This window comes from Emydura macquarii, unplaced genomic scaffold (assembly GCF_026122565.2).
Source record: "Emydura macquarii macquarii isolate MOO-44397 ecotype Brisbane River unplaced genomic scaffold, CSIRO-AGI_Emac_v2 contig_1043, whole genome shotgun sequence".
Classification (NCBI taxonomy): Eukaryota; Metazoa; Chordata; order Testudines; family Chelidae; genus Emydura; species Emydura macquarii.
Genome location: NW_027131180.1, coordinates 6,523,502 through 6,537,241, shown reverse-complemented (window position 1 = coordinate 6,537,241; position 13,740 = coordinate 6,523,502). Strand labels below are relative to the sequence as shown.

Here is a 13,740-nt window from a genome sequence, read left to right as displayed (position 1 = left end):
TCTGTATAAATAAATGTTTATTCTTACAACACTGATGTTCGTTGGTATTCATAATTTCTTTTTTACCACCTGAGTTCTCATTTAAATCACCTTGAAATGAATAAAGTTTTACTTATTTTAACAAGCTAAAACAAAAGATATAAAGAGGCTCAAATGTGAATATATCATTGAAAAGTAATTACAGTGATTGGAATATTAAAATACAAGGGGAATCCATACTCAGCTGGAAAGTAATGTTTTGCTCTTACTTTTTAGAAAAATCCATTTTCTATAATACAATGTGACGAACCATATTTGATAGTGTCCTTCTACTCCCCTGGTTTGGAAGCCATCATTGTAAATCTCAGCAGGATTTACTACACTTCAACACCTATTACCTTACTTGTCTGACAATTGCAAATAACCTAATTTGCAGAATTTAAAAGGGGGAAAGAAAAAGTCAAATGCTTTACAAAAACAAGCCAAAAAAAAAAAAAAAAAAAAGCCACAAACACATTCACACTATTCCAGAAGTGATCGAATTAGGGTTGTTGTTTTATATAAATAAAAGGGGTACAAATCAACTCATTCATAAAACAAAAACAAACCCTACTTTACTTTCTACACACTCTGTAGTGGTTACTGTGAGGCAATTGATACATATTGGGTATATCTTATTGTCTGACAAGCATTTATTGAGTTAAATGTTAGATGATCAGACTGTCTGTAGTGTTACCCAGCACGGGACCATCATAAGGGGAGGCAGGAGGAAAGAGCGTTGTCATGGGCTAAGTAATGAAACTGGAGCTCAGAATGATTGGCGGGGTCCTCCTAAGAACAAAGGTTCTTCACAACGGTGAAATGCAGCAGGCATGGCCTTCATGAATCAGGCTAGGCAGGCCAACAAAATGGATGGTGCTTCTGATATTAACATAGCTTTGTCCAAGCATTCCCAAGAAATGTTTTAAAAAAATTCTAAAACTATACTAATGGAGCAAAAAGATTCCTATCTATACAGCAGTCTCTTCATTTAAAAAAAACTGTAATATACAAATTCCAATGATGTATAAAACAAAGTCAAAGATGTGAATGGCAAGAGACATGAGTAAAACAGGAAGACCGATGCTACAAAGAAACTGCAAAAAACATATGTACAAGACCCTGTTTTTCCTCGTATTTTATAGATTGTAATGCATGTTTAACAGCAGCAGTCGAGGATGTAGTTCCAGGCACCAGACTGCACACTTAGCTCCTACTCAAGGGGGTTAGGGGTCCCCTTGCATTTCTGTCACCAAATGACACTTGATATACTGGTCTCCCGAGGCAAGAGGGGCAGTATCGCACTGTTTGTGTGAGCCTCATCTGGATTCTGCTCTCTGTTAGTTTTTGTCTGCGGCCGCTGCCCATTGATAAGTGTCATAGGGATGTTGCAGTAGGTATGCTGGTTACCTATTGAGGTAAGAGGCAGGGTGCCAGTAGGAGGTACATCGTATTCATAGCTTCGATAATAGTGTTTCTGGCGCATCTGTGTATGATACGTATTATGAAAGGTGGAGCGCAGATCTGGATGGGCAGTGGCAAGAGCAGTGGAGGTGGCAGCAGCCATTGAAATTGCTGAGACCGTCTGCAGTTCCCCAAAGGGCCCCTGCTCACTGACATCTAAAACCTGCTCATGTGTGATGGGTTCTATCCTCTTAAAAGGCATTTCGTACTGTAAACGTTTCCAGAATTTAGAATTCAACTTGTTGCATTTTGGTCCATGCCATTTAATGACAGTTAGAAGCTTGATGGTGTGTTTCAGGGCCTCGACCTCTTGGTAGTTCATAATTCCCCGGAGTTCACTGCATTCAATCAGTATCACTTTAATTTCTCCTGTGACTAACATGTTCCGAAGCCTGGTTTCCAGCTCAAAGATGCTCCAGCCTCTTCTTACCACATAATTTGGAGTCATGACGATGATCAGTCTCTTGCTTTGGTCTACACATCTTGCCACATCTTCAATGTAGGCTATAAAATAAGACAGTTGCTCAAGATCAGTCGAAGCAAGTATCGCACCCACAAAGCCTCAGTAGGAACAAACGGCTAAATTCTTTTGTTGGGGAAGAGCTGGTTGAAACATTTTCTGCATACATTCATTCAACTATCCCACCCACCACCACCACCATGTGAATGGGCTTCTATTCATCAAAATTTGGACGCTCCCTATTTTTTGTACAAATAGCGACATCTACATGTGAGCAAGGTTATGCACTATCATCAGTCTTCTGTTTAAAAATGCATTCTGTGAGATAACAAAACAATGACCATGTGATTTAGGGGACCAACAATCATACACCAAAAACTCACAAGTTACTTTTGTGTATGTTGCAGGGGTGGACCCTTTTTCCCCTAGACATCTAGAAAGTTGTCTCCTGTGAATTAATATTCAGGTTATTGCAGATTTTAACTAAAACTTTGCTGCTAATGTGTCTAATTATTTTTCTTTTTAAAATAAAAGATTCTTTACTATCTTTATGTAAAAGTAAATTAAAAGAACCCAATAAGAAGGCAGCAGTCTGAAGGCCACATAGAAGCTATGGAGATGAACTTTACAACTACTCACAAAAGCAGTAACTAAAATTGGGCAGGACTGTGCACAATAAATATAAACAAGTAGTAATAGAACAAAATTAAGCCTAATCAGCTAATTTTCTCTCTGTGAAGATCTCCAGTAGCCACACGACTCATCTGCTGTGAATACTAACAGAATGCCACATCGCATAGTGTTCCTTAAAAGAGCTGCAAATGTATCACTCCACTGTTGTGTTTGAACACAAGTCTATTTTCTCCCATATAAAAGCTTGATTAGTTTTGGGAATAAACGTAGAGCTAAATTCTGAGTCCTTACTCAGATTTTACTCAGTGCACATTCAGGGCCCTGGGAATTTGTCCAAGCATGGACAAATTTAAAACATAATAAGGACATCAGTATTTGATTCACAGATAGAAAGGCTTCTCACCAAACCCTCCAAAATACTGGTCTCGTCATGCTTTCCTTATCTATACATACACATACCTTTCCTGAACTCTTTCAACGTGACTGAAAATAATACCCAACCAAATACAAAAGCAATATTTTAGGGTAGAACGAAGGCAAGCCAACAAACATTTTAAATGTGCACCCCCAAAATAAGATGAAATATTTTTTAAAATGATAGGGAAAACTCGGAGGGTATTGTGGATTGAAAGCACATTGTTTCAACATCTGTAATCTCTGTATTCCCCATATAGGAAACACACACATGCCTGAATATAACTTACTTCCAGTGGGAATCAAATCTCTGTCTGGTATGAACAACTTGTACCCATAATGCTTTTCAAGCATATCCGGTAGGATCTCAAGAGCAAATCGTTCTTCTTCCCCAGTTTCTTGATTCCACTGGTCTGGATCAACTTTGGTATAGGACAGATATGCATCATAATCTTTGTTGTCTATAAACAGAAAGAAAGAATTAAGTATTCTGACTTGATCTTCAGACAACAATACATTTTCACTAGATAATTTTATATCATCAGCAAATGGGTTCTCTCATCTATCCTGTTTTGACACAGATGGAGTTATACCTGATTTACACTGATGTAAGAGAGACCATTGTCTTAACCTGAAGGTGATTTGTGCATATATTTGTGGGTATGTGAATGTAAAGACAATCAATTCACCTGTTTCGTGTGTGTGTATTCTTTGAGCAGATGGAGAAAATGCCACTTAAAATAATTTAAAGCCTTTTCTAGCCTTGAAAAAAGAAAAAAATGTAAATATCTGTGGTGAAAAGTTCCAGAGGGGTAGCCGTGTTAGTCTGTATACAGCAAAAACAACGGGAGTCCTGTAGCACTTTAAAGACTAACAAATTTCTGCAGGCATAAGCTTCCGTGGGGTGCATCTGACGAAGTGGGTTGCAGCCCACGAAAGCTTATGCCTGCAGAAATTTGTTAGTCTTTAAAGTGCTACAGGACTCCCGTTGTTTTTGTAAATATCTATGTTGATGTGCAATTTGCATATTTAAACACACAAGAGTCAGAAAATGAAGTCGTTAAGGTTAATTAGCATGTGCTGCCTGTTTCTACTGCAATATTTTAAACTGCTTTACTATATACAATGCCTAACTTGTGTATATGTACAGTAGCCCAGAACTCCCAGTCAAGCTGAACTGTGCTCAGTGCAAGACTAGAGGAGGTGATGGAGGGCAAAGGTGGCTTTATGCCTCATTGCTTCTCTAACTTAAGGTCTGGTCTACACTGACAGGCAAATTCAGCGACAGTCAACAGGAGTTACGCAAACTATGTAGAGTAGCTTGCGTAACTTACATTAACTTCCTAAATTCTCTTCTGTGTGCTGTCTCCACTATGCTGCGCTGACGGGAAATGCGTACCTGTTGATGCAGCGCTATGCTTTTTTGGGGAGGTGGTTTAATTCAATTGACTTCCAGATCGATTGAGTGGGACTTCACTGCCACGAAGTCGATCTGATAGCAGCAAATTTGCTGCCCTCAGTGAAGACATACCTGCTGCCTAAAGTGACTTTTCTAGCAGTCAGGGACTGCTAACCGTGCCTCATACCACAAGCACAGAGGGGTTTAATATCTATGCTGGTTTTCCCCTATGCAGGAAAAACAGTCAAGGGGCAGGATGTGGCCAAATATGTGCAATTTAAACAAGTTAAGGGACCAATGCTGCAAACCTTTAAACACAGGAATAACTTCTCTCATATGAGTAGTCTCAGTGACTTTACATGAGTAAAGCTGCTGACATGGTTGAGTTTTTGCAGCATTGGGTCATGAGAGTGCAATTGGAATCATAATTAAAGTATTATGAATTTCCTGACTTTTGAGTGTTTAAATTTGCACACTTAATGCTGCCTATCTAGGCTTTTGTATTTAATATGGTGCTTTTTCATTTCAATCTGAGGGGGAAAAATCACCCTTTTTGGAAATTTGCTTGGTGTACTTACTTGTCAGACTGAATGAAAGAAGCCATCATTAATTTTCATTAGGAGGTCAATAATGCCAAGTGCTCTGGAACTAATTCAGTGGAATAAGGGGTCACATTTTGATTTTTGTTGTGAAGAAAGTAGAGAAAAATCAATGGCAGGAGTAATGAAATGTTAACATCCTTTAACTCTCTAGACAGTATTATGCACAGGCCATAGAGAATATCAATTGCTTGTAAAAGAGGCCTGATTGAATATTCTACTATGTGCTGTAAGTAATGTTATATTCACTCAATGCTGAATTCAGCTATTTACTAACAACAAATTCTTTTCTCGCATTACTCCTTTTTACATTTGAACAGCTCCTGTTTCCAAAAGCATGCCGAGTGCAAGACTAATGCTACCTGTCCATACAAAATGAAAATATGGCATTTTACGTAGCGTTCTGCTCCCTTCTCCCTGTGAATTGTATGATTTATACTCTAAAATTTGCAAATGACACTCTTTATACCACAGCCAGTCAGCCACACTGGCAACTTTACAAATATAACATTCCATCGAAACCCCATTGAACGATTTTGTACCTGAGCTGCATTTTCTTCCACACTGGAGTCAATTATCAAGAAGGTGTGTTTGTGGGTGTGTGTATAACAGACCAGAAGATCTCCCTCAACTGTAAGTACTATCTTTCTGGATAATTCCTTCAGTCGTGCTTTACTGCTGTATTTGACATATCAAAATTCATCAAGATAGAAACGTCTGATGTTGTTAACCAATGGCTTGTGACTTCACTGAATGAATGAGGTAGGAAGTAGAGGCTGATTTAAAGGAAAAAGCTTCGGATTACACTGAAATAGGTTGTATATCTAATATTATTAATCGGCAATAAAGTAAAGAGATTATTGGAAAACTACTATAACTAGCAGTGTGAAACTTTGGTAACTACCTTTAAAAAAAATTAAATATTTGATTGAAAGGTGCTATTGCATTACAATTAGCAACAATAACGATACCTGCTTGAGCATGGCCATGGTCCTTTAAAATTCCTTGTTTAGCTATATGAATGCATTAATTTCTGTGGGGGATACATTACAAGGAATGATGCAGTATTCAGACAAACCGGTTTCAAGACATCAGGGCATTTCTTATTGAGACAGTTTGTATTTTTCTAACCTGAGGGAAAATGGTTCACGGTCTGTCATTATTTTCTTGCTTAAATGCAACAGTATAATATTTATTTCAACTACACCTTTGTTCTTTACCATGGAGGCTCCAGCTCCAGTGTCTCCATGGACTTCAACTATGGTACAATTTTACAGAGAGAAGTGAACTATCAAATAACCAGATCACAGACTAGTTAGAACTGTACAGGTTAAAATTAACATCTTGAATTCCAACCATAAGGTAGTTGGCCTCAAACTCAGATCATGGAGATTTGTGAAACACTTTCTTTATCTAATGAATGTGTGCGCAGCATCCTGGACAACGCAAGAAACAGGCAGCTGCATTCCTAGTAGGACTTCATTTAGAATTCAGGGTAGTATATGTTTTCAGGTTTCTGTCCTGTAGATTTATGGGTAGAATTCAAGGGGTCCTGAAAGAACTTAAAAACCTTATTAATGTCAGATATGATTATTTTAAAGATTAACTCTGACTTTACACCTCATCAGGGCAGTTAAGATAGTTAGGAAGTACTGGCTTTTGGAACCTTAGTTTTCCCATGTCATGGCTGGAGGCAGGGTTCTCTCTGAAGAGGACCTCTGGCTTTGGTATTTGCTATCCTTACCTTTGTTCTTGCTTTGCTCTCCTTTCTATAATTAAGGCACCTAGCAGCCATGACAAATGGTGCTGTGGATCTTAGTAAAATATATATATATTTAACTATTTGTCAGAAAGAGTGACAACCAGAAGTATTGAGATAAGCTTGCAACGTAATTACTTTGGCTCTTCATTTTATAAGACAAGGTAGGTGAGGTAATAACTTTTATTGTACCAACTTCTATTAGCCATTCAAGATGAAGTGGGAAGATAATACCTCTGCAGTTGTAGAACAAAGGAGGGATAGTGAGTTACAGAGTGTTGTAATGAGCCATAAATACAGTGTCTTTATTGAGTACATGATTTTTAGTGTCTAGCAAAATTAGAAAGGTCAAAGGGAGGTCAAAGATGGAGTGATCATTTTGCACTAAATGCCCCAGTAACAACTATGTAGGTGAAATAAGACAATCACCATGCTCCCAAATGAATTCACACAGAAAAATGATAAAAGACAAAAGCACTCTATCCCTGATCGGTGAACACTTTTCACAAATGATCACTCCATCTCTGATCTCCCAGTCCTTGTCCTCAAAGGAAACCTGCACAACATCTTCAAAAGATGAACTCAGGAGCTTAAATTCATAACTTTGCTAGACTCTAAAAATCATGTACTCAATAAAGGGTACTGCATATATGACTGATTACACTCTGTAACCCACTAACCCTCCTTTGTCCTACAACTGCAGAGGTGTTAACTGCCCATTTCACCTTGAATGGTCTCTTGCAGCATGTATTAACTTCTTATGTTTAACCATCAGTTCCACCTTGTATTTAGCTGTGACACTCTGATTACCTTTCCCAGACCTGAAAAGAGCTCTGTGTAAGCTCGAAAGCTTGCCTCTTTCACTAGTAGAAGTTGGTCCAATAAGAGATATTACCTCACCCACCTTGTCTCTCTAATATAGTGGGACCAACACAGCTACGCCTACATTACAAATGTTTTATAATTTGATTGTTCAATTAACTGGCAAGAGCAAAAGGCAATACAGAAATCTAGTTGAGTGCACAGTACATCAGGTATCAACTAAGATTGCCTTTGGTTTGCTCTTTCAAAATGGACATTTTTAGTGACTTCCATTTGTAGATAGATATTAAATGCCATCCTAGTAGGAAAAGGCTACATTTTTATGTTTAAAATGTTCATGTTTATGACCATCTGCATTTTTTCCTACTGATTTCATTGTCTTATTAAGAAACAAATTTTAAAGATGGAATATAATGGAACTTGGGAGGATTTGTAAAATTATTTAAATCTTACCTTATCAGAGCCCCATCCAGCAAGGTACTTAAGCACGTGCATAACTTTAAGCACAAATAGTTAAAATTAATTTGATGATAAATCAATGGGATTATTAACATGCTTAAAATACCTTGCTAGCAAGGGGTCTCAGTATTTCCTAATGTGGTATCCAGGTACAGATTGTGCTACCCTGTACTCTGCATAAAATTCCATTTTCTTCACTTGGGCTACCAGATGACTACGGGGCTAATAAACAGGATATCAAATAAGTATATCAGAATCTAGCCCCATGGGATCTTGATGATACTATTTATCACTCTACTCAAAGTAAGCATTCATAGATTTGGGTTCCAAATCAGTTCAAACAAAGGCTGGATCATAAATTCAACACATGGAGGAAAAAACAAACCAAATCAGGGGAAAAAAAAACAAAAAAAAAAACCAGCAACAACACAGCCAAAAGCAAAACCTAGAGAAATGGTGACAATACAATCTCCTCTTTCAAATCAGAATTTACTAATTTTTCTTATCAGCATAAGAAGTGCTATTAAAGCTGCTATTGATGCATCTTCAGAATGAAAATGTGATTGATTGTTGCTTGCACTTTGGCTTTAAGTATAGATTATGCCATTTCAAAGATTTGTTTTTGTGAGGCATGCATGCATTAGTGATAAACTGGATCCCAGTCTTTCACTGCCTGCTTCCTCCCACGCTTAACTTGAAAAACACCTGCTAATTACCACACAAAGACAGGGAAGCTGAAGGCTTCATCTGAATCTTTTTGCTGGTAGAGATTAAAAGCAAACTCGAAATATCACCTTTATTTGTGAGAACTCAAGTTTCCCTTAACTATTTCAAGACTGCTCTTGTGTAGCTGTTTTTCAGGGTAGCACACCTTGCACTATATCAAGCTGGGTTGCACAATTACATTATGTTATGTGAAGTAATTCAACTGACACAACCTTACATGACATATGACATCATACAAGAGACCCATGCTTATTTGTAAACACGTAGCTGTAGAGGGGATTACTACTAAACTCATTTTTGTGAACTGTTTATTTGAAACAACTAAAAAATGAAAGCAGGCAGTGAGGTTATTCAAACCGATTTGCCCTCTCCCAGCCCCCAGCATAGCTATGCAATTGAGGCCGCACCTGCAAAGCACAAGTTCAGTGTATAGCTTCCTCCTACTTAGCCTCCCTCAACCAACTCTGCCATGCCATGGGTTTTTTTTTTTTTTTAATTAGTTCCACACAAAGGGGACCAGTAGATAATGGGTCCAGACACAGTGGACATAATTTCCCTCAGGGCAACTCAAGATATCTCGACAGAGGTCTCAGCCAGCACAAAGCAGCTTGTATCCCTGCACTATGTGGAAGTGAAACATAAAGGTAAACCTCCAGGTATCATTTCTACATGTCCCCTGGTTTTGGGGAGGCCCAATGAGCTTCAGATATGCCAGTGTTGTCTAAACTGGCTCTGCACGGTAGATATGAAGGGTGAAATCCTGGCTCCACTGAAGTCAATGGAGCCAGGAGTTCACCCTAAAAATTTGTTTTGGTCATCCTAGAGCAAACTTTTTGCAAACTCTTCATTTCCATTATTGGCATTTTAACACCTTATGCACCCGTGGTAAGTCTCCAGAGTCACTGACTGTCAGAAGCTATACAAGCTTCTCAGACTACAGTCACACATGCTGTTTCTGATTTCAAGGGGTAAGAACCTCCTGTGTAGCAGTTATGTAAATGACTCATTGTGACCAGATTTCATAAAGTGAGACCCAAACTTCATGCATCTATTTTGCCTGTGTGAATAAATGGTACTGAGCATCTAAATACCTCTCTGTATGCATTCTCTTTCAGCAACTGTACATGCAAAAGGATGTGAGCCAATGCACAAAAATAGTCTAGCGCTTACACTTTTCCAGGGACAGGATGACACACTCTGCTTGGAATGAGTGCTATTATGTGCACACTTTACCTATTGATAGGTTGGCTACTCTACAGCCCCATTCCCTACCCCTGTGGCCTTTGAGGACTTGGATGGCCTTACAGGCTGCAGATATTTTTGCTGAATCAGGCCATAAGAATTACACTTGTGGATAGAAGTATTCAGAAATATCAGTTCATGAAGTGTATGTGAATCCATTGGTTGTGGTCAGCCTCATTGAAGCAGACTACAAATTCTGCTGCATGGCTGACACAATGTACTTAACCACAAGACAGTTAATATGGAAAAACCAACACTGCCTGGACAAATGTCACAAGTCGCATTTCTAGGTCCAGAGCTTACTTTTAACGAACCTTACAGCTAGTTAGGCTCTTTATCTCTCTCATGTCTCCCAAAATCCACTAGAGTAATTAATATTGACTGCAGAAACATCTACTAGATTGAACAGAGCTGATCACATGCAGATTCTTCTGTTGTTAAATGTAGCCAGCAAGCCACTTCTGACTTTAGCAGACGTTCCATTTCTAGATCAATGGAAAACTTGATGGATAACTAATTCACCTCCTTCCCTAGAGTACATGTCATCATACTATAGATTCAGACATAACTAGAAGTTTTAAGATTTGAAAAAAAAGGCCTTAGAAATAAGAAACCAGATTCTTCAATGCCATCCTGAGTCAAAGGCAAGTTGATACAGCAAGCTTTGCTATTTTTTAAATTGCCCTGTTCAATAAAAAATATTTAAATAAATATTGAGAAAATTGCAAAAATTCCCCAAGATTCTTGCTACTTCCAAACAATATTAAGTTCTAATTTGTGTGGGCTTCATAATTTGTGAAGCTACACTGAATGTATTGCAGGCAATATTTTTCATCTCCCTCACAATAGTGAAAAATGTAATTAAAATTTTTGATTGACAGCATGGGTATTAGGAGAATCTAAAAGTCATCATGAATCTTTGCAAAATTTTAAAATGTTTACTTTCCCTAACATTTACTGAGGGTTAATAGAAAAATGAAACTTATCATGCATTTAACAAATGTCGAGTCAATTTTAATGTTTATGAAAGTAAAGAACCATTAGCATTGGTTTAGCCATAGTGAAAATATTCAGTGTGGAAAATTCCCTAGACACAGTAGTTCTGCTAATATACTTCTAGCTTTCTGAACAAAGACAATCATACTAAATTGTCTGGTGGCTTTGTGAAATGGAAAATTTAGGATTTGGCTGAGATTCTCAAACTCATTTCAATAGGGACTGAGGTCTGGATTTGAACTTTGTTCTCAACTGGTCAATGGCCTTGTTACATCTTAACCCTGACCACACACATTTAAATAACCAGTGAACCAGTTCGGTACCAAGCTTTACTTCAGTTATTTTTTTGTTACCTTCCAATCAATTCATTAATCTTTTGAATTTTAGAAGCCTAAATCTCATGATAAACTACTAAATTACAGTTTCAAGGTTGTTTTTTTTTAATACAAATACTAATATAAACCTTTTTCCTTTAAATATGAACTTCCAAAGTCACAGCTGATATTGCCTGAAAATAGGCAATAATTCAGTGAAGGTGAAAATCCATCACAAGAGATCTGAATGATTAATACAGTGCCAGTATTTCAAGCATACAAGTTTTATCATCTATATTTTAGTTGACTTTCAATTATCAGATCTCAAACGTGGCATTGACAGATACACAAGATAGAATATTATTTAATTAACAAAACCAAACTGGATAATCTATTATTAATGGTAAATCTTTTGCTTAACTTTATTCTAATGTCATATTCCTAATTAAATTAGAAATACATGTTTAGATGCATTCTCAGTTGCTCTCATTAACTGTAAAAAATTAAATTAAATTCTACTCCTGAAGATTTACTACTTGTTAAATAAAACATTAGGTACATTAGAGTCTTAGAAGATTGACATGAAAACTCAAACACTCCTATAAGAGTTTTAGAATTCTAAAAAGATTATGGCATTTAAAAGATAGTGATATTAACTATTCTCTCTATTGCTGCAAACTGTTTGCAATTCTAATGCAAAAGCTACAAAAAGAATATTATTATAAGATATACAAAGAATGAATATGCACTTTTTGCTTGCTGAGTAATATATGAAAGGTCAGCAGAAACTAAACACGAGGAAAAATACTGACTGCATTATTCTTTGGATGAATTCATAGATTAATGCAATTTGTGGCCTGGAAGGCAACCTTGCAAGGATGAGGTTTGCTTTGCTTTTCTGGTCACAGGGGGATAGTCTAGGGTGGGATTTTCTCAGTTTCCTCTGTTGAAGTCATTCCACTTTGTATAAATAAAATTAAAATTAAATAGTCTTTGGGCAAGATAGAGAACATTAAAGTGACTCTATAATCTGCTGCTTACGTCACTCATCAAGGAAATAGGAGCCCCAAGGTCATGTCCCTGCTCCAATGACGAATTATTTATCCAAAGCGGAATAGGTGGTGGAATCTCCATCCTTGAGGTTTTTAAGGTTTTAAGGTTTTTAAGGTGGGTTGATCCTGCTTTGAGCAGGGGTTGGACTAGATGACTTCTTGAGATATCTTCCGTCCCTAATCCTCTATGGTTCTATGATTGTATGAATAAAGTGGTTTGTTCACCCAAACTTGACTTTTTGAATTTGCTGAAATTTTTTTTAATTTTCAAATTCAGTTCAAACTCAAACATTTTTTTTTTATTTTATTTTTTTTCAGAGCTACCAGGGAACTGAAAAATCAGTACTTTATCTTGATCCAATTAGAATGAGGAAAAGATTATTTGGAAACACAGACCCTCAGCCAGAGCCAGTGCAAGAGTATTAGGTGCCCTAGGAAAACCTTCAGCTTTGCACACCCTCATCCCCAATTAACTTTCGAAAATGAATATGGTACATTAGTATAAATAAAAATTCTGCATTTATAATTACAGATTTATTTTACATGAAAAAGAGAGAATATTATGATACTGATTGTACGTTCTCATTGACCTGTCGTTCCCACTGCTGAAGCCTGTTCGTTTACTTATGTTGTTTCATGAATAGTTCATTCAGTTTTTTGCCACTCTCTCCCCAGTTTTGCCACTCTACACAACCATCTAGGTTTCCTAGTGGTTGCACCAGCTCTGCCCTCAGCCTATGTTAAAAAAAAAAAAAAAAAAGTATGGAAGGTGTACAGTCACTCATTTCCTTTTCGTAACATACAGGAGTATGGGCTATGCCAGCTGCTATCTTCAAACCTCTCATGTTCTTGAGACCATTTTGGGGTCAAAAGAATTTAATGGCTGTGGCCTTTGCTAAGAGAACATCCAAAACCATGGAAATATTTGATGCAGCAGCTGGCTAACGTCCAGAAGAGATCATATAGTGAAAATACCTCCCCACATTTCTATGCTATATAAAAGGCTTTGCTAACTCATATGCAATCTTTAATATGACAGTAGATAACTTTGAAGAGTATTTTACTTCTATTCTATTTCTGGGACATGTAATCACTCTGTCTTTTTCTAATGGTTAAATCTTATAAAGTACATTATTATGATAATGTTATTTATTTTTATGTTAATTTTAGCTGAAATCATTCCTTCGTTGCAGTAAAAAAAAAAATTAGAGAGCCAAAAAACATTTTTCTTTTAATCAATAAGTTTCAGGGATACAAGCTACAAACCCCCATATGCCAACATAAATTAGATTACTACTAATTTTACTACTATGATTTGGAAGGATAAAAGCTGCTTTTATATGTTGGATTTTGAAATTGATCTTCATAAAATAGCATTTCCTA

General features: G+C 37.0%; 1 protein-coding gene across 1 annotated transcript in view; it reads right to left on the bottom strand.

Moving 5' to 3' along the window:
• Positions 1 to 516: 516 nt before the first annotated feature.
• Positions 517 to 13,740, bottom strand: part of IL1RAPL1 (interleukin 1 receptor accessory protein like 1) — a 932,016-nt gene continuing 918,792 nt past the window's right edge. Inside the window, exons 10-11 of the mRNA XM_067545295.1 lie at positions 3,280 to 3,450; positions 517 to 1,986 (exon numbers count right to left, since the gene is read on the bottom strand). Coding sequence (XP_067401396.1) covers positions 1,268 to 1,986; positions 3,280 to 3,450 — 890 coding nt within the window. The 3' untranslated portion in view covers positions 517 to 1,267. The remainder of the gene's footprint in view (positions 1,987 to 3,279; positions 3,451 to 13,740) is intronic.